This window comes from Doryrhamphus excisus, chromosome 11 (assembly GCF_030265055.1).
Source record: "Doryrhamphus excisus isolate RoL2022-K1 chromosome 11, RoL_Dexc_1.0, whole genome shotgun sequence".
NCBI lineage: Eukaryota > Metazoa > Chordata > Actinopteri > Syngnathiformes > Syngnathidae > Doryrhamphus > Doryrhamphus excisus.
In genome coordinates, this window is record NC_080476.1 from 4,307,184 (window position 1) to 4,326,333 (window position 19,150).

Below are 19,150 nucleotides of genomic sequence, written 5' to 3' on the forward strand. Positions count from 1 at the left end.
AGGTGACCTCATCATGACGGTGCCCCTCACCAGAACCTCTCAGAGGGGCTCCTTTTGTCTTATTAATCCCTTTTATCATAAGACAGTAATTTCCAGGAGGGACCATGATGAATAGGCCTCTACTAGACTAAAGAGGAATTAATTTAAGTTAATATGGGTGACTCTGCCTCCTGCTCAATGTCATGTAGGATAGCCTCCGCCCCTCATGACGACCCTGCACTGTAACAGTATTGATGATGGTTCTGTATGCGAGTCATGATGAAGAACTGAACAGTTTGAGTAGAGACAGGATGTACATTTTAAGAGTAGATGGCTGCTATTTGCACAGGTTACCTTCTACTGTTACTCTTATACAGTAGGTGCTGTGTTGTATTTCACTGCCCACCTGGGGGCAGCAGACTGTCTTAAAATGATGGGGGGAGGGGTTGATGTCCTCAAAGTGTCTGTACTGTTAAAGCAGCTGTTAAACTTGGCTGGATCATGTGATGGCTCGTCATCCTGATGTGTTACTCGGTGGAGGAGAGAGGGTGCTACTAGGTAACATTATTTTATGTGGGGGTGGGGGGGATAGAAGTGACACAGCAGTTCTCTGACAAGCGGATCAGAACCACAAAAATGTTGTCTGACTGCCGCCTATCTAAACTGCTGAGATGCCAGTTTTGTTGGTGCACTTTGAGATGCATGTCACGTGCACATACACACAGTGGAGGCTAATTCCATTGATTTGAGGGAGCATTTCCTTCTAATTGGGCCCAATAATGATGACATGACTTATAGAACTGCATTCTCAATGCATTTACTTATAGAAACGTAGATTTTTTAAATGTTTGTTTTTTAGTATATCCATCCATCTTCTATGCCGCTTATCCTCACATGGGTCGTGTGTATGCTGGAGCCTATCCCAGCCGACTTCAGGCAAGAGGCAGAGGCACATATACGTTACACAAACAACCATTCACACTCACATTCATACCTATGGACAATTTAGAGACGCCAATTAACCTAATGATTTCAGTATCATACTGGCAAACATCTGGTAAATACACCGAAATCCAACCCAACTGTGCTCACAGGACTAAGTGGGGAGTAAGTCACCATTGATGCACTACACTGCCAATGGATGCCATACAACTTCACGGAAAAATACACCCTTTAACCCCTTTAAGTTCTTGAAGATGCTTGTTGGTGACTTTAAGTGAGTCAGGTTTGTCCAAATATTTTCATACAGAAAACTAGAATAGCCACTTTGATACGTTTAGTGCTAATATGCTAAAACCAATGTAATGTAGGTCAATGACCGGTCAAAGGTTTTACAACACTCCAAGTTTTCCAGTTGTTTATTGAAATTCAAGCCGTTCAAGTCCAACGGCTTGAAATGGTACAAAGGTAAGTGGTGAAGTGCCAGAGGTTAAAAACAAAAATGAAAAATAATATGGATCTCAGAATTACACAAAAAGGCCTAATTCAGTGACCACAAAATGGGTCAACAATTTCAAGCTTTTCGGCAGAAATGGAGGTTGATCAAAATTGTCCATAGGTATGAATGTGAGTGTGAATGGTTGTTTGTCTATATGTGCCCTGTGATTGGCTGGCAACCAGTCCAGGGTGGACCCCGCCTCTCACCCGAAGAGGGCTGGGATAGGCTCCAGCATGCCTGCGACCCTAGTGAGGATAAGCAGTATAGGAAATGGATGAATGGATGGATGGATGGATGGATGGAGGTTGATCAAGCCTTGGCAGTTGGTGCACATACTTCCTATCGGTGTTCACCAAGTTCTGGAGTACGTACGACCTCCTCTGCCTGAATAAAAATATACACACTATAGTACTATATCCTCCTCAACATCAATTGAGCAGCATTGTACTAAAGTCATTTGTTGCTACAAAAAAAGGAAATGAACAATGGAAGAGAGACAGACCTTATTACTTATTTCTTCCTCCAGAGAAACTGGATTGTTTTGACCGGTCGTGTGTGCTAAACTATCTGAACAAAACATCTTAGCTTTGTGTCAAAGCAGTGTCAGTGTCTGCAAAGCAAATGAGTGTAATATCAAATAAAATGTCTCATTAATAATCAATGTATTTTATTTTTAAAGTATGCCGCAGGCCCATAAAAAATGAGCTGTGGCCTGAAAAAGGCCCCATTCTAGATACCTGTGCTTTAGTAAAATGTAAAGTGTCTTTATTCCGCCTCCATGTAAAGTGGAATAAAAAAGTCGGTTTGGTGCTGACGTCTCCTAAAAGCAAGTTAATGAGCAGCACATCAGTCTTGTCATCAATAAAAGTCTCTCTTCGCTCTTATGACTTCCTGCTTGTTCCCCATCAGACCCAAAGTCATTAAATCAATTGCAAGTGACACCCCCTCCCCCCAATAAAAGAAATAAAAGCTTTTACAAGTTGAGCATCAATGTCACCTTTTGAGGACCTGGCAGGTCTACCGCGTCCAGCAGCTGCGCTCCGGTTTGAAGTGTGAAATGCCCAAACGTCGTCTTCATTAATGCTTGCCCTCTGCCGAGCGATGAAGGTCAGAGCATCATCATCATCACTTTAATGAGAGTATGGATTGCAGCCATGTTGTGATCCGAGGCCAATCGATCAGTCAGAAGTGTTTTCTTTCTTTTCTTTTCTTTTTTTTTAATTCTCCATTTTGTATTTTAACGGCCATGAAAACACACGGCATCTTCGACTGCAGAGGTTGTGACCTTGGCGGTGCGTTTGGTTTCCCATGGTGGGGAATTAATGACACTGCTGAGCAATGCAAGCACGGATCACTGACAAAATAGTCCAAAATAGCCACTATTCACCATGATGACTTAAAGCTACTGTATGTAAGAACAGGACCTTCGAGTAACATCTTAAACAAGTTGGTGCTAACCACACTTATATAATTGCGGCAACCAAAATCCTCAATGTTGCATTCATACATACTATGTGATTTGCGTTATTAACTCGTCTCAGTCGCTCCACTCATCCTAGTCCTGGTCCACCGCGTTCTTATTACTAAAAATGGCATAATGTATACTGTATATGTATGTATACTGTATATGGTCCATAAATGTGGTTGCATAAATGTGACAGCCAAAAGGGGAATTTCTATGAAAAATGGTACAGTTTATGTCAACATGCGTTTTAGAATTGTTGCTTTGGTTGCTGAGCGACAGAGACAGTACTTTTGATACGCTATTATAAACTACAGTGTATAATAACATATAAAAGCGGTCAACAAAAATCAGGCTTCCTTTCCTCACTCCTCCCCCTCCCTGACAAGTGTTAGAAAACCGAGCCATTTCCTTTTTTATGCATCTGGCATGTAGTTTTATCCACAGTGTATTGGATAGTTGTAGGGATAATCTAGCGAGGTTCCAGGTGCTCAATGAAGCTTTTAAACCAAGACATTCCTGACCACTGACAGGGGCTCACTCTTTTCTGTCAATGCTAGTCCTGTGGGAGGTTCCTATGCATGACAAGTTTCATCAGTTCTGTGCCACCACAGGAAACCTGCGCATGACAAGTTTTCTGCTTTGTTTGTGGCCTTTCACAAAAAGTGCACACGGCCGACATCGCTTCTGCTCCTTACTACTCTGTTAACACATTAGTACATTGTTGTTGTGATCACATGGCCTTTATCCGGCCACTGATGGATAGATGTGCTGTGGCAGAGTCTGGAATCGATTGCTCGTATCGGACTAGCAACATCGGAGGTTTTACCCTTACTTTTACGATCCGATAAATGGGGCTCAGTACAAAGTCACAAGGTTTGGATTTGGTTATGTTGACAACAGCTAATGTCAATATGAGTCAGACAGTTTGACATAAACGGGTTCACGGGTTCAAGTTTATGTTTTGTTTGAGCTGCTCTGCTGCCACCTGTCTGCTCTGTGTTGCAGTGCACCTGAGGGGCGTTGCCATCTGGTGGACTGTTGCTTCCAGCTTGTGGGTTCTCCGAATTAGCTTTTGCTATTGTTTTGCCGTTTTTGCTCCCGTGGTTTACCATTTACCTTTGGCTTTGTCCTGTTTTTTGCCTTTTTGTGACAATTCATCCACTCAAGTCGAGCCTTTTTATTATGATCTTCCGTGTCTTTCTATTCTGGCAACCAGCTGATTCATAAGATCAGATGTAGGTTGTTTCTTTTTCCATGATAGGAACTATTAAAAGGGGAAAGATACTGGAGTTACCTGATGAAAACAGGAGTGTTGAAGGGAATGCATTGGATAAGGTTAAGTGTGTATAATAAACACTTTTTTTTTTATTTGTGAGTACCCCTGATTTAGTTCCAGACATGATGCCCTTAACAACCCTCCTCTTGGCTTCTCACACATGTAGCAAACGATGACTCATCACTTTGCACGGGACCTTTGGAGGCCGGGCTGAAGACGTTAATGAAACTTTTTCTTCTTAATCGTTCTTTTTTTTTCCTTTTCAGCTTAGAGGCAGCGTGCTTAGGAAGTCACTCAGCTGAATAAAATCATTTACCTGCAGCGAGGAGCAAGGAGAGGTGGGGTGTGTGTTGGGGGGTGGGGGTGGTTAATGGGGGATCTGCATGACTAATATTTGAGGAGAGGAAGCTGGGGTGAACATGCAATGCAAACATCCACAAGCTTCTTCATCTTTACTGAGTCCATGACGCACAAACACACATTTACATTTGAACATTCTTTATTCTATATTCTGATGATGAAGATGTTGCACGGAGAGGGAATAAAACACTTCCTGGGTCGGCACTAAAGTCCAAGTCTTAAAAAGCAGATATTAGAAACCTTTTCCAGATGTGCAGAGGTCTCTGGCTGGTGGTTCCTACTCTACTGATCTTATCAGTAAGAGGCCAACATGAACTTGTGCTCTATTTGCAACATGAAAAATATCTTTTTTTTTCTCCAAAACTTAAATTTGACACACTTAATTTGTCTTTTCCTCCATTCAGCATTGTTGTTATTGTGTCTTTTTCATTAGTGACTTTCCTCGGACTTCTGATTGGCCACAATGATCTAGTCTTTTGCTTAGGCTGTGTCTCATATGAAGTACTTCATCAGTACACTTCAGAAAGAATACTTTACACCTGACTGTTGACAAGCTGCATACTTACCGGAAATGCCCCATGCCCTTTCGCTACAAGATAATTAAGCGTCCAGCACTGTGCACTCTTTGAGCGTGACATCCAGGTACTGACAGTGCACTGCATTTTGACATTCATCACAGTGTGAACACACTTATGCACTCAGAAGTCTCAAGTGAAGACTTCCCTGTACTCGGTTTCTGAGTGTGCAAATTTTGGCAGTGTCGTGCTATCCCAAATCAATTGATGTTGATGACTGATGCTTAGATGACTGATAGTCCATCTCCGCATTTTGCAGTGTACTTATGCACTGAAGTGTAAGTACACAAATGTGCCAGATTAGACACAGCCACTGTTTTTTCCTGCTTTCCTTTAAAAGTTTTTTTTTTTTAAATCTCTAGACAAGGGGTGTCCCAAGATTAAAACATGACAAGATTTCTCGTTCATGGACACTAGGACGATGATAAATGAATGAATTAATCACACAATAAATGGAAAATGAACTTACTAATTTTGCTCGCACAATAGACAGTATATTGCCTTGGGCATGCGGCAGGGTTCACTCTGTGCATTGGTTACAGCACGTTGGTGTGTTTGTTCCATAGAACAACAGCATGAAAGGAATGAGCCATTTTATCAGTCATACAGTCGCTTTTTCTCAGTGGGTGGAGGCGGGGCCGCCAGCTTAAACACAGAGCGCAGAAGAGTATAACGTAGTCCAAATTAAATGAGTGGATTGCCATATTCATTCATTTTTTACCGCTTATCCTCACGAGGGTGGCGGGCGTGCTGGAGCCTATCCCAGCAGTCTTTGAGCGAGAGGCGGGGTACACACTGGACTGGTGGCCAGCCAATCACAGGTCACATACGTATAGACAAACAACCATTCACACTCACATTCATACCTATGGACAATTTGGAGTCGCCAATTAACCTAGCATGTTTTTGGAGAAAACCCATGCATGCACAGGGAGAACATGCAAACTCCACAGAGATGGCGAGGGTGGAATTGAACTCGGGTCTCCTAGCTGTGAGGCCTGCGTGATAATCACCGTGCAGCCGAGATTGCCATATGTTGTCATATAATTTTTTAATTGTACTATTCTTAAAAGTAATGTTAATATCGCATCTCGTTTTCATAGGCCCCAATCTCGCGTATCGTCTTGTCTTGTGAACTGAGTATCTAGTGACACCCCTAATCTGGAGTGGAAAAAACATGGTCTCCAATTGAAGTGTACTGTATGTATGAATATAGACTAAACAAGACGACATCCATGTTATGGCATCCAACAACAGCATGACACTTTTTATGCCATTGGTGGCAACTTTTAACACTGCTGACAAATTGATTTGTATCTACGGTACATGTCCTTCCTCTGTCTGCTACATTAATAATAATTATAATAGGAATAGAATGTATGTACCTCCTATTTATACTCACACTAAACCCAAGAAGATTGGAAGAAATGATACCTTTAGTTATTTCTGGTTAACTAAAGAGATAAAATCAGTTCTACCTTTAGAAAAAGAAGCGTGTACGAGACACTTTAATAATGTCAGTAGTATATTTACAAATACTAGAGTGACCTCTAATCCTACAAATAACATCAACATGCATGTTCATTCATTTAAAACTCACCATTCTTCGTCCTTCTGACACTTTATATGTTGTCACGTCTTAAGCTATTAAAATGAGTAAATGTAAAATATCTTCATACAGTATTAAGTAGTAAGTAGAGCTATTGACCCGCTGAGATGGAAAAGATGATTAACAGGTATTGTCTTTGGCTGTGTCACAGGGTTAAACGGCCACATTGGCCAGCCGTGGGTCCGAGTCCTGCTCGTAGCGGTAGTGGTAGACCTCCATCTGGTCCCTACACGCCTCTCGGATGTTGTTGAGCCAGCGCTTAATGCCGCCTCGGTTCAGGTAAAGCACCATGAGGAACACCAGCCCGATCAGAGCCAGGACAATGCCCAGGAACACGTAGGAGACCGCCTCCAGGTTCTCGTTCACGCAGTCCACGTCTTCCCCGCGCAGTTTCTCCAGAGGGAGTCCTCTCTTGGCTTCGGGCTCACTGCAACGAAGCAGCGCCGCGTCGGGACACTGGGACGAGTTCCTCAGCCAGTAGTAGAACGCCTCCAGGTCACACGTGCACCTGAAGGGGTTGTGTGACAAGTAGACCCTGGTGCGCCTGTGCTGGCCCAGGCTGGTGACATTGTCCCTGTTGATGGTCTCGATGGAGTTGTTGACCAGTACTAACTGGTGCAGGTTGGATGCGTCCAAACTTGCCAGTGGGACGGACCGCAGCCGGTTGCCCGCCAGCTCCAGGCGGTGAAGGTTGTGAAGACTTTTAGAGGCGAGTGCGGCCGAGAGCTGCATGGTGGCCTCGGGCAGGATGGACTCATTGAGGCACAGCATGCGAAGTTCCACAAGTCCATTGAATGCATCATCTGAGATCAGCGCTACGCGGTTGTGGCTCAAATCCAGCACGTGCACACGCGGAAGTCCCAAGAAGGCGCCCGCTTCAATTACCTGGATCATGTTTGAAGCCAGGGACAGAGTCCCCATGTCCAACTCTGTGCCATTGGCCACGAACGCACCACGCTGCAAAGTTGTCACGTTTCTCCCGTGCACGATCAGCGTGGACGTCCACGCCGGGACGTCTCCCGGCACTCCCGCGACCCCGCCGCCACGGCAGCTGACCGTGCCGGACTCTCGGTCGCACGCGCACGCCGGCGGGCACGCGTCCTCCGCGCGGACACACGCCAAGCCCGCCAAAACGGCTGTCCACCAACGCCACGCACTCGCGCGCGTCCACATCTTCTCTCGCCTTTGGGTGTGTGTGCAGTACTCGTCGCCTCTCACGTGCACGCGCCGGCCCGCACTAGCCCGTACGGCTCCGCGTCGGTCCGCTACCGGTCCAGAACGGCACGCTCATGACGTCTTCACGTGCTCTGGACCTTAGTGAAGTGAGGCTGACTTTCGCTGCCTGTCTGGTCCGCTGCCACGCCCCCGGAGTGGCTCCCATGTCACATGACCCAGAGAGAGAAAGTACTGTACAGTACTTGACCCAAAAAAAGCCCCTTCATGAAGTCACACTTCCATCTTTTTAATATATTAACATTTGTTATGATTTGTTCTGGTGTTATGGGCAGTGAATCTGGACTTGGAACCTTCAGAAAATACCACATGATATTCTCCTCAAGAGCTCAGTTCAGCAAGTGTCAAAACACTCTTTTGCTTTTTCTTTGTCTTCCATAAGAAGGATGAGCATCAGCAAGAGGGCGTTAAGAAGACGTGAATTATAAGTGATTTTCATTCAAAGCATGCATGCATTCTGCTGAGAAGTAGGCCTATGGCAAAATGCAGTACACTGTCAGTACCCAGAAATTAGAGTCTGTGTATTTTTTTGTTAAAATCCCATCTTTAATGTGATTATTAAAATAAATCTGACTTATAATTGTGAGCATGATGTGTCTGAGAAGTAACCCATATGCGCAAAACATGATGTCACGCTCATTGCCGTGTGTTTACAGAAGTAAACATTGCCCCATTTGTGCGCTTCTCGTGGCACTTTCAAGGAAGAGACAGAGACAAAAGAGGGCAGGTATTTTGGGCTATATGGCAGTATAAGGACAACGTACTGTGGATCAGTGGACGTCAGAGCCAACAGTGGTGTCTCGCCTGGCAAAACACGCCTTTCGATGGCATATAGGTCGCATATATGCATAGCCATGGTTTTGAAGGACTTGTTCATGACTCACAAAAATCTATTACTTGGATGTTGCGCTCAAAACTCCCCAACTGGTGAGTGTGCAGGGATCTTGGCTATATGGATACAAAAAGCATGTAAATATTGCAGTGGCCATTTCCGGTAAACGTGCAATGACAGAACAGCACAGCACTGTCAAAATTAGTGTCCTCCTGAGCTAAGTAGACATATAAGCTTGTGTGTGCATAGCATAGCATTCTCTTTAGCTAACATGTTATGCTGTGAAAACCGCATCACTTTTGCACACTTTTATGGCACATAAGAATGTGAATATAAGCCACAGTTTGACCCTGGAACGGATCATTTCTATTTCCATAATTTCCTGTGGTACTGTATTAATGCTGGACGTTTTTATCCATCTGCTAAAACATGTTTGTATTTTCATCTTTAGCATGTTGCGACTGCCCCCGTGCACCAGTGGATTTCAGCGGCATATGAGTGACCTCCTCTTCCAAAGACAAGCACCCGCTGTCCTCATCCTCTGTGTGGAGTCAGGAAACAAAAGATGAGTTTTAGTAAACACAACACTTGAGTGGGTGAGTGAGACACATTCCTCTCTTGGGAAACTCCTTGCCTTCGATCTGTCTGTGAAACATTCATTCATTCATTTTCTACTGCTTATCCTTGTGAGGGTTGTGGGGGGTGCTGGAGCCTACTGGTTTGCTACTGACTGGTTGCCAACCAATCACAGGACACTTATAGACAAACAACCATTCACACTCACATTCATACCTATGGACAATTTGGAGTCACCAATTAATCTAACATGTTTTTGGAATGTGGGAGGAAACCGGAGTACCCGGAGAAAACCCACGCATGCACAGGGAGAACATGCAAACTCCACACAGAGATGGCCGAGGGTGGAATCGAATTCGGGTTCCTAGCTGTGTGGCCTGCGCGCTAACCACTCGTTCGCTGTGAAGCCCCATCTGTGAAGCATATGTACAATAAGAAAGTGATCAGGCTCTTCTGGTTCGTAACACACAACAAGCCACCTTTACACATGGATGTAGGAGAGAGCAGATTCAGAACCATGGACAGCTCATTTAGTGGCCAGAAATACATTCATTAATTCATTCATTTTCTACCGCTTTTTCCTCACGAGGGTGCGGGGGTGCTGGAGCCTATCCCAGCTGTCTTCGGGTGATAGGCGGGGTACACCCTGGACTGGTGGCCAGCCAATCACAGGGCACATATAGACAAACAACCATTCACACTCACATTCATACCTATGGACAATTTGGAGTGGCCAATTAACCTAGCATGTTTTTGGAATGTGGGAGGAAAGCGAAGTCCCGGGAGAAAACCCACGCATGAACGGGGAGAACATGCAAACTCCACACAGAGATGGCCGAGGGTGGAATTGAACCCTGTTCTCTTAGCTGTGAGGTCTGCGCGCTAACCACTCCAGAAATACAGTCAGGCTCCAAAGTGGTGCTATAAGTCATACTATAAGTGTGTTATAAGACATAAGACATAGTGCTATAAAGTATAATGCTATAAGCCATAGTGTTATAACTTACAATATAAGGTGTAATGCTATGAGCTATAAGGCTATAAACTATAGTGCTATAAGGTACAATGCTATCAGGTACTATAAGGCCATAGTGGATAATGTTGTATAAGCTAGAAGCTACAACGCTATACAGCTGTGCTATTTAAGGCAGTGATTTCTAACTAGAGCAGGGGTGGGCAAACTACGGCCTGGGGGCCACATGCGGCCCGCCAAGTGTTTGAATACGGCCAGCCCGTTCTTTCCAAAGTATTTCATTTAAACCTAATATACAATCTGGCATCATGGCTTGAGCCAACCTTTTGATGGTTTAAGTAGCTGTTTTATCAATTTCATTATTTGATGGTCTGCTGTTTACAAAGTGCTCCTGAAAAACAGGGACACGACACACACACTTTTACAGATACAATACTTCCAGGGGGACTGTTACGTGTAAAATATATAGTCTGCCCACCGCTGAACTAGGCGTATGTGTAGTGGTACATGAGCAAATTGCAGGGGGTACACGGAAACATTTAATTTTCAACATGTTAAGTAAATATTCTCAATCCTTTCATATTAAGCCACACAGTGTGTATGCTACAATTAGAAGAATTATTAAAGAATCATCTCTGGGGCTATACAAGACGAAAGAAAGCTGGGAGACGCTGCTATAAACTATAGTGCTGTAAGATATACAGTAAGGTGCTATTAAGACTATAATGTGTAATGCTATATAATCTATAATGCTTTAAACTACAACACTATAATGCTATATTGCTATTAGGTATGATGCTATAAGATAGAATGCCATAAGGTATGATACTGTAAGGCTTACTATGCTATAATGTTATAAGGTACATATTATAAGGAACACTATAATGTAGAAACTACAGTGTAATGCCATAAGGTATAATGCATTGATATATTTTGTACATTTTTTTTGTACATTTTGTACATCCATATCTTAGCTTTGTGCCTAAAGCACCTTAGTGTGACATGTAACATATCTTCTTAAGAATGAATTGATTTTCTGTGTACAACAGGCCGAGAGCTAGTAAGAGGCGAGCTGCAGGCCGCATTTTGGGCATCATACCACAAGGCATAGAGAGGCTGTATGAGAGTGATGCAGGATGAAGAATAACATCCAAAAGAGCGAATGGAGATGTTCATCCTCCCAAATGTGACGATTCAGACAGGTTGTGAAATGAAAGGCAGTGATGCCGACTTAACGCAGCGAGCCCCAGGACATGTCCACGCACGTGAGGACGGTATCAGCGACTCCGCCAAGGTCACGGTGGCTGATACCACACGCACACGCTTGAAGTAAATCAATTAGGTGGCTCAGAGTCAAGTTGCACTCCTCTGCAACAACGGCGTCCACTAGGCTGTGGTTATATAGGGGGTGGGCGGTACTAAATCTGGAGGTCCTGAGAGGTCGTCCTTGTGTGTTTGGACTTCCCAAAACGAGGCACTGTCACGGCGAAGCTTTATGGAGCTTATCAGAAACGCCAGCAGCCAGCAAGACCATCTCCATCACGCCTTATCTTACTCTGCACTCTTGTCCCTGCAGCTCCCTCTGCTTGCTAATCTAGATTTATGTCCCTCTACACTCCTTGCTTGTCCCTGTGTCCACACAGGGCACATGGAACCTTCTAGTACGCATGCACACACACACACAAACACACTACGTGCCTCCATTTGAAAGCAAAACCACACCTGAAGCAGCATTAAAGCTCCACATATGCACCGATATATTCTTTGACTACTGCTGATATGAGCATTCAAAGTCAATGGAGCACAATGACCCCTGAACTTTGAGGTGTATGGACTCATTTGACCTTTGACCCTTGACCTCAAGCATCTTCAAACCTCATCCTTGTGCAATCTTGCTCAAAATGTAATTGTTCACAACTTCATCACTGACTGCATAATGCCAGAGAGTTTAAGGAGGAGGATAGACTTTTGAGCATGCGGTGTTAAAAACCAACAGGGTTCTTGCTCTGACATGAGACGTTCATGAAGTTTGAATAGTTGTGACTCAGAAAAGTCTCCTGCCCAAACATATTCCACTGGGTATTATTCCATATCAATATGATTTTCTTCTACAACCCACCCACCACAATCCCATGCCTCCAGAGATTCTTTGTGTGTGTGCGTGTGTGTGTGTGTGTGTGTGTGTGTGTGCACGTGTTTACCGAGTATACACGCACACATACACACAGATAAATGAGCTAGTGCAAAGAAATAGGAGCCATTGTTGTCAGACAATAATTGCACACTAATCTAAGTGTAATCTCTGCAGCAAAAACACAACACAACTCTCTTATGTCTTCCTGACAAACTTTCACCCTCTCTCTCTTCTACTTCTTCACTTGTCTCCTTTCTGTCCATAAAGATGCCGCCCGCCCACTCGTTCCATTTGCCCCGTCCGCCTGTCCGTCCATCCCTGTGTCCACCCACGGAGCTTCTCCTTAATGCTTTTGCATGAATAAGACATGAAGGGACGAGGCGGTGGAGTTCTGTCACAGCCTCGTAGGGACCGAAGGGGGAGGGTGGAGGATGAAAGATGCGGGAGAGGGGACGGGGGTGGTTCGGGGGGTTAGAAATGGATCTAGAGGAGACGGTGTCACCTGTCCGCCGACCATTAATTAGTCATTTAGGGTTGTAATGGAGCGAGCTGTGGACAGAACGACGCAAGTGGCAGAACTAAACATGTCACTTAGTCAAACGGGGTAGCTTAGCATTGTCTGATAGTCAGAATGTCAACATGAGGACGCTCACATTCAATGTTTTAAAAAACATTCAAATAGTCTTATTTTTAATAAATAAATAACAAATTAAACAATTAAGCATGTGAAAAATTATTTACATTAAATTATTTACAAATTGAAGCATTCATTCATTCATTTTCTAAATCTTATCCTTCTTATCCTTATCTTATCCTCATGAAGGTCGCGGGGGCGAGAGGCGGGGTACAGCCTGGACTGGTGGCCAGCCAATCACAGGGCACATATAGACAAACAACCATTCACACTCACATTCATACCTATGGACAATTTGGAGTCACCAATTAACCTAGCATGTTTTTGGAATGTGGGAGGAAACCGGAGTACCCGGAGAAAACCCACGCATGCCACGTATGAGATGGCCGAGGGTGGAATTCAACTTGAGTTTCCTAGCTGTGAGGCCTGCGCGCTAATCACTCCTCCGCCGTGCAGCCGAATGTTTAATAAATAAAACCATATTATGAATATAAATGAAAATAGAGAATTTAAAAAGCAGAAAATGTATTTTTAATTTAGTCAATTGATTGAAATATTTAATTGAGATTAATTGCATTTTGTCCATAGTTAACTCCTAATTAATCACAATTAATCATAGATAGAAAGAACAGTTTATCCATAACAGGTAAGGATGTCCGATATTGGCTTTTTTGCCCCCAAATTACGTGCCAATATTGTCCAACTCTCTTTCTGATACCAATACCGATACCGATACCGATACTGATACCGATATGTATAACATGACATAGCTCCTGTGGTGGAATGAACGCATATAGTGTGTTTGGTATACAGCATTTATTAAACAGCCGATACCGATATCAAACAATATTGCATTTTCATGCTGATATCAGGCCGATAATTATCACACTTCTTTAATAATAAGTGTAACTCTTTTTTTCAGTTTTTAATACACCTATCAACATGAGACTGGATAATCGGTCTGCTTTATGCAAATTTTGGCTTATTAAATATTGTGTTTTTTAAACAGTTCAACACCAAATGGACCTTAATGCATAAAAAATACAAAGACTATGTACAACAAGTAGACATTGGTAAGGTAAACTGTCCATCATTCAAATACCATTTTCTTCAAGTAAATAATCTCACAAAATATAGTTGCGACTAACATTTTAAACTCGAGAGCACAGCTCTCCGTCTATAGACAAATGCTAATAAATAATAATAATGCTAATAATGCTCGCTAGTTGGGAAGCCAAGGTACCACTGTATAGATGACAATAAAAGTGCTCCAGTACCTTATCTCTGCCATTTGAGAGTTGACGTACTCGGTGACAACTCAACTCACAGCTGGTAGAGGGTAGATACAAATAACGATGGTCTTATTGAGAAAGCCATCTACTACCATTACCAGTACTACCATTCAAAATACTTCAAAATGCTCAATATTTCTCCCTGCTTGTGGCTCCACATCCACCGCTGCCTTTCCTCAAAAATGGTGTGTGCCAAAGGTCAAACAGGACGTGTGATGTTGATCTGGCATCAAAACAATAGTGCTTGAAAGCCCTAATTGAATATTAATATCTATTTTTTTTGTCATGGTGACATACATAATTGTAAATAAATGTATTTTTTGCCTATATACCCAGACTTTAGGGACACCCTGTAGTTAGACAGAATAAAATACAACAAAATGTAGGGTAATTTTGTGGAGCCCCTGAAGCCAAATTTCAAAGAGTTTCCCCTGGTGCTCAGAAATGTATATTGTGGGGTGACCACCATATTCAAAATGTGACCCCGTCAAAATGACGGTAATGGTAAAATAAAATGGGGCAAATTGGTCATCCGAAGCCAGTATGAGTATTGATTCAAATGCTTCAAATAAATGTGGTAATAATGAATTCAGTATGTTTAAAAACATGAAATAGTCTCATATTTGCAGTGATTTTGACAAGGAAGTGGCAAGTGGCAATAGGATCCGATACAAATAATAGGAAGTACACATTTAACGCATGATCCGATTGTCCTGTTCTTACGGTGTCTTTTAATAATGAGCACATAATGACGTGTCATCTAATATTCCATTTCCCATCTTGCTCCCCCTGTGCCAAAATATTTCGAAGGTCATAAAAAGTTAAATTTCTATCTGGCACGTTGGGATGAGGGATGTTTATGAAGCCTTTCATCACACTGATGCTTCATAATGTCATCTTCCTTTTTAATTTTATTTTACGTAGTCATCACGACGTGCTCGGCAGACCAGAAGGTTCTGAAGATGCCGAAGACGTGATGCTCTTTAATGATCTTTTACTGATATGTTCTTGTGTTTATGATAAATGAGTACGATGTACCGTATACCGTATGACTGATTATTATCATTCATAAATATCTTTATCATTTGTAATAGGCAGCAAGTTAACACATCAAATGTCCTCACATTAAGTACTGGTTATACCAGTGGTGTCCAAACGGCGGCCTGGGGGTCATTTGTGTCCCATTTGTAATGGCCTGCTGAATATTCTGCAGACAAAACATGGCTTGTATTAGAACGTTACATAGAAAAAACGGGTGTGGTGCCTGTAAAACAAAATGAAGGACGAATTGTACGGTACTTATATACTATATGCTCTTTGATGATTTTGGTTTTGGGTGGGGTTGGCCATCATCTGACTAGCCCCCAGGGCTCTACATTAAAAACAAAAATGACTTGCCCATGGGGAATCCTTAAGGTGAGAACTACTTGCCCGAACTTGCCCCATGTAAAATGAAAAGACTGCCATAATGATATCATCTCATTTTTGTGGCATCACATGAGAATCTCAAATAAAGATGAAATGATTATCATTTCTTGTGGTTGTTTTCCTACATAGATCATGACGTTGCATGGAAATCTGGATTGTCAAGAGACTTCTAGGCACTTTGCCTTGATAAATAAAAGTACATTCATGATTGAATAAACATTGTGCTTAAAAAAAAAATGTGGAGATGTATGTTAACATGGCATGCCATACTAGCTTACACATCGTAGTCGTAGTAAGCAGTGCCATCATTTGATTTGCTGCCGCTAATAAAATACTTGTTTAGGAGACACTGGTTCATCACTTTTTGCTGTTTTCCTTCACAAGTTGTTGAAGAATTAGACGCCATGATAGATGTTTTCCTAGTCAAACCATCGCTGATTGGTTGATCGCGAACAAGAACGGGTGTGGGTAAAACGAGGACTGTGGACTGCGGACCACGGTCTAAATAAACTATTCTGATTGGTCCATTTCAAGATTTGCAAGGATTGGTTTGCAAATTACCACCGGAATTATGCAGTCCGTGTTTTACCAACACCCAACAAGAACTGGTTTTAAAAAAACTCTTGGCAGTATGGCATTCCAAAGTGCACTTGCCCGACGGGAATATCACTGATTGGATTTACTTGCCCCAATTTTGTTTTAACTTGCCCCAGGCCATTGGTACATCGTTATTGTCGAGCCCTGGCCCCGCACACAAGGAAAGTTCCTCCTGCACTAAAAGTGCGACATGGTGTCTGCATGCTCCCAAATCCTTACTGAGGCGGTACTCACCCCCAAATTTCACCCACACTCACAAGTACAGCGGGTTGGGACCTGGGCCTTATAGCCGGTGCCTGATGGATGATCACATTGCGAGCCTCAAACTCACCACACTCTGCCAAGTGTTCGCCCCCCAATCTAAAGCTTTATAAAGCGCTGAGATATTTTATTATCAATAAAATTATTTTCGATCGGAGCACCCCTAATTTTTACTGATGTATATATTTAGATAGAGATTCCTTGCGCTCACTAAATAACATTCATTCATTTTATCAAAGTGTATAACTTTATTTTATAGTCGCTTCAGAGCCTGACAATACACTGTATTCTATTGTCTGTCTGGCCCCGCCCACCTCTGTGGCGCCCTATCATGGCGGACTTTTATCTCCATGCCATACTTCCCTGTGTTCCATTCATTTGCGGCAGAGTTGGAAATCCTCTTGTTGAAGTATGAACTTTTGGAATCTGGAATGTTATGATAATGAATTTGTGGATGTGAGATTTTTGGCCCAGAAAATGGGAAAACCGGGATTTTTTTGAGCATCAGTTAGCATTAGAACAATGTGTGTGTGTGTGTTCATGTCGTGTTTTTGATGGTGTTTCAAGTTATGTAAGGGTCCCACCTCCCTGGAGGTGTAAGGTGACCTCCTTTCTGGGTCACTAAAGATGGCTTCAGATTGATCAGGAAGTGAGCCGTAAAAAACGGCTTACTTCCTGTTTATTTTTAGCGGGCCACATGGCGCGTGTGTGTGTGTTTGTGCACGTCGACTGACAACAAGCATTTTCCACGCCCACTTGGCCCACAGCGTCCTCTCCTAGTGTCTTGAATTACTGAATGTCGGCCGGCAGCGGCGCTCTCGACGCCAGCAAGGCCGTCCGAGTGTATCGGTGACACGTGGCCCGAGACTCGAGAAGGCCGCGAGTCCTTTTAGACGCTACAAGGGACCAGATCAGGTTGCAAAGTGGAGATTAAATGTTTTGGAATAAGATGATTTATTTTTTCCGCTGGTCTGCGACCCACCTTGACTTCTCAAGAAAACACGTGCACGTGTACCTGAAAGGACCTTTCACCTCACCTGCTTTGAGCATCATGGCAGTCAAAATGAATAGGGTTCTATCACAATGCATATTTATATTATGTCAGCCTAACATAGGGGTGTAACAGTACACACGTCATCTCATTTTTTTTCACTTTTGTCCTCAATTTGAGAATTTTGCACACTACCAAAGTACATTCTGACTACTCCGAAGCCCACTTTCTAATATAGTGGGTATAGGAGTTGATAATAAATGAATAAAGTCTTTGGAGAGCTAAATGAAAAGTGTTTAGGACCTACTGGTAGCTCCTGGACACCCCTGACTTACCGTGTATGAACACTCAAACAGTGGGCACCGCTGGTGCTCCTCCAACCTCCCCGAGAAGGAGAACTCATTGTCGGACACACTCAGAGGCACCGCTGGTGCCGTGGAGATCAGAAGCCGGAGCTCAGAAGGGGAAATGTGGTTGTTGCATCGTGGACCAGATATCGTGGGCACTGTGGTTCTCTCCACCTTCATGGACGCACAATGTGTCCGACATGAATGCAGCTTTCCCGACGAGAGCGTGCTTCTTCTGGCTTCAGCAACGATTTGGCAGATATGTTCCCAAAAACAGTCCCATGTGAAATGCCGTCGACGCATGAAAATATTTTTCTCTTGCTGGGAATCACCAACTTGGTTGGGAGATTGGGGGAGGGCAGAGAGTGTATGGCGCCTACAGCCACGTCCATAAGGACGCCAGGTCACCTGTGACATCACAACGGAACAGTTTTGCAATACCCTCTGAAACCGATTGTTTTGAGCCATACCTCATTATCTGAAACTTTGGCATCGTTTAACACGAGAAAACAACATTCTAACTACATTTATAGGTCAGAAAAGTGGAAAAAGGATCATAAGTCCCCTTTGTGATTGGAATGTATTGTTACGCCCTTCTGTGCTTCTGTGTTCATTAGTTATTGGTGTAAACAGCCCCCAAATGTGCTAACTTACTAGCATGACATGTCAGCCATCAGTCGTGTGGCAATCAGGATTCATCCTTGGCCTGGATGGACTCTATGGGACAAAGCGTCAATGTTGTTCTCATTGTGGTGATGGACACACACGGTGGCAGGCCTGAATCTCGTTAAATATGACATCAGCGGCAGGCATCTTGGCTCCTCCATCATGGCCGGAAGAACAGGAAGCGTCCTTGAAGGCAGCGCACTCTCTGCTGGGAGAGGATGTGAAAAAGCAAAGTTCTGCGCATTAAAGAGTGATGAAGTTGGACGCTCCGTCATCAGGAAGCATGCTGGAGACCATCATTCATACCATCTTCATCATCATCCATCCACACTGCTGAAAATATTCAGCCATTAGGGTTAGCAGACGTGGACAAGCTTCCATTTATTGCCATGGTGCAAATTAAGAAGGGGGAGGTCATTATCTTTATCTGGGAGGGGCTAAAATTAGCTTCTCTGCTGGTGGAGCGGACAGATCTTCAAAATCA

General features: G+C 43.4%; 1 protein-coding gene across 1 annotated transcript; it reads right to left on the reverse strand.

Moving 5' to 3' along the window:
- Nucleotides 1–6,412: 6,412 nt before the first annotated feature.
- waif2 (Wnt-activated inhibitory factor 2) lies at nucleotides 6,413–8,053 on the reverse strand. The gene has a single exon (XM_058086125.1). The coding sequence runs from the start codon at nucleotides 7,873–7,875 to the stop codon at nucleotides 6,856–6,858; it is 1,020 nt and encodes a 339-aa protein (XP_057942108.1). The 5' UTR covers nucleotides 7,876–8,053; the 3' UTR covers nucleotides 6,413–6,855.
- Nucleotides 8,054–19,150: the final 11,097 nt, after the last annotated feature.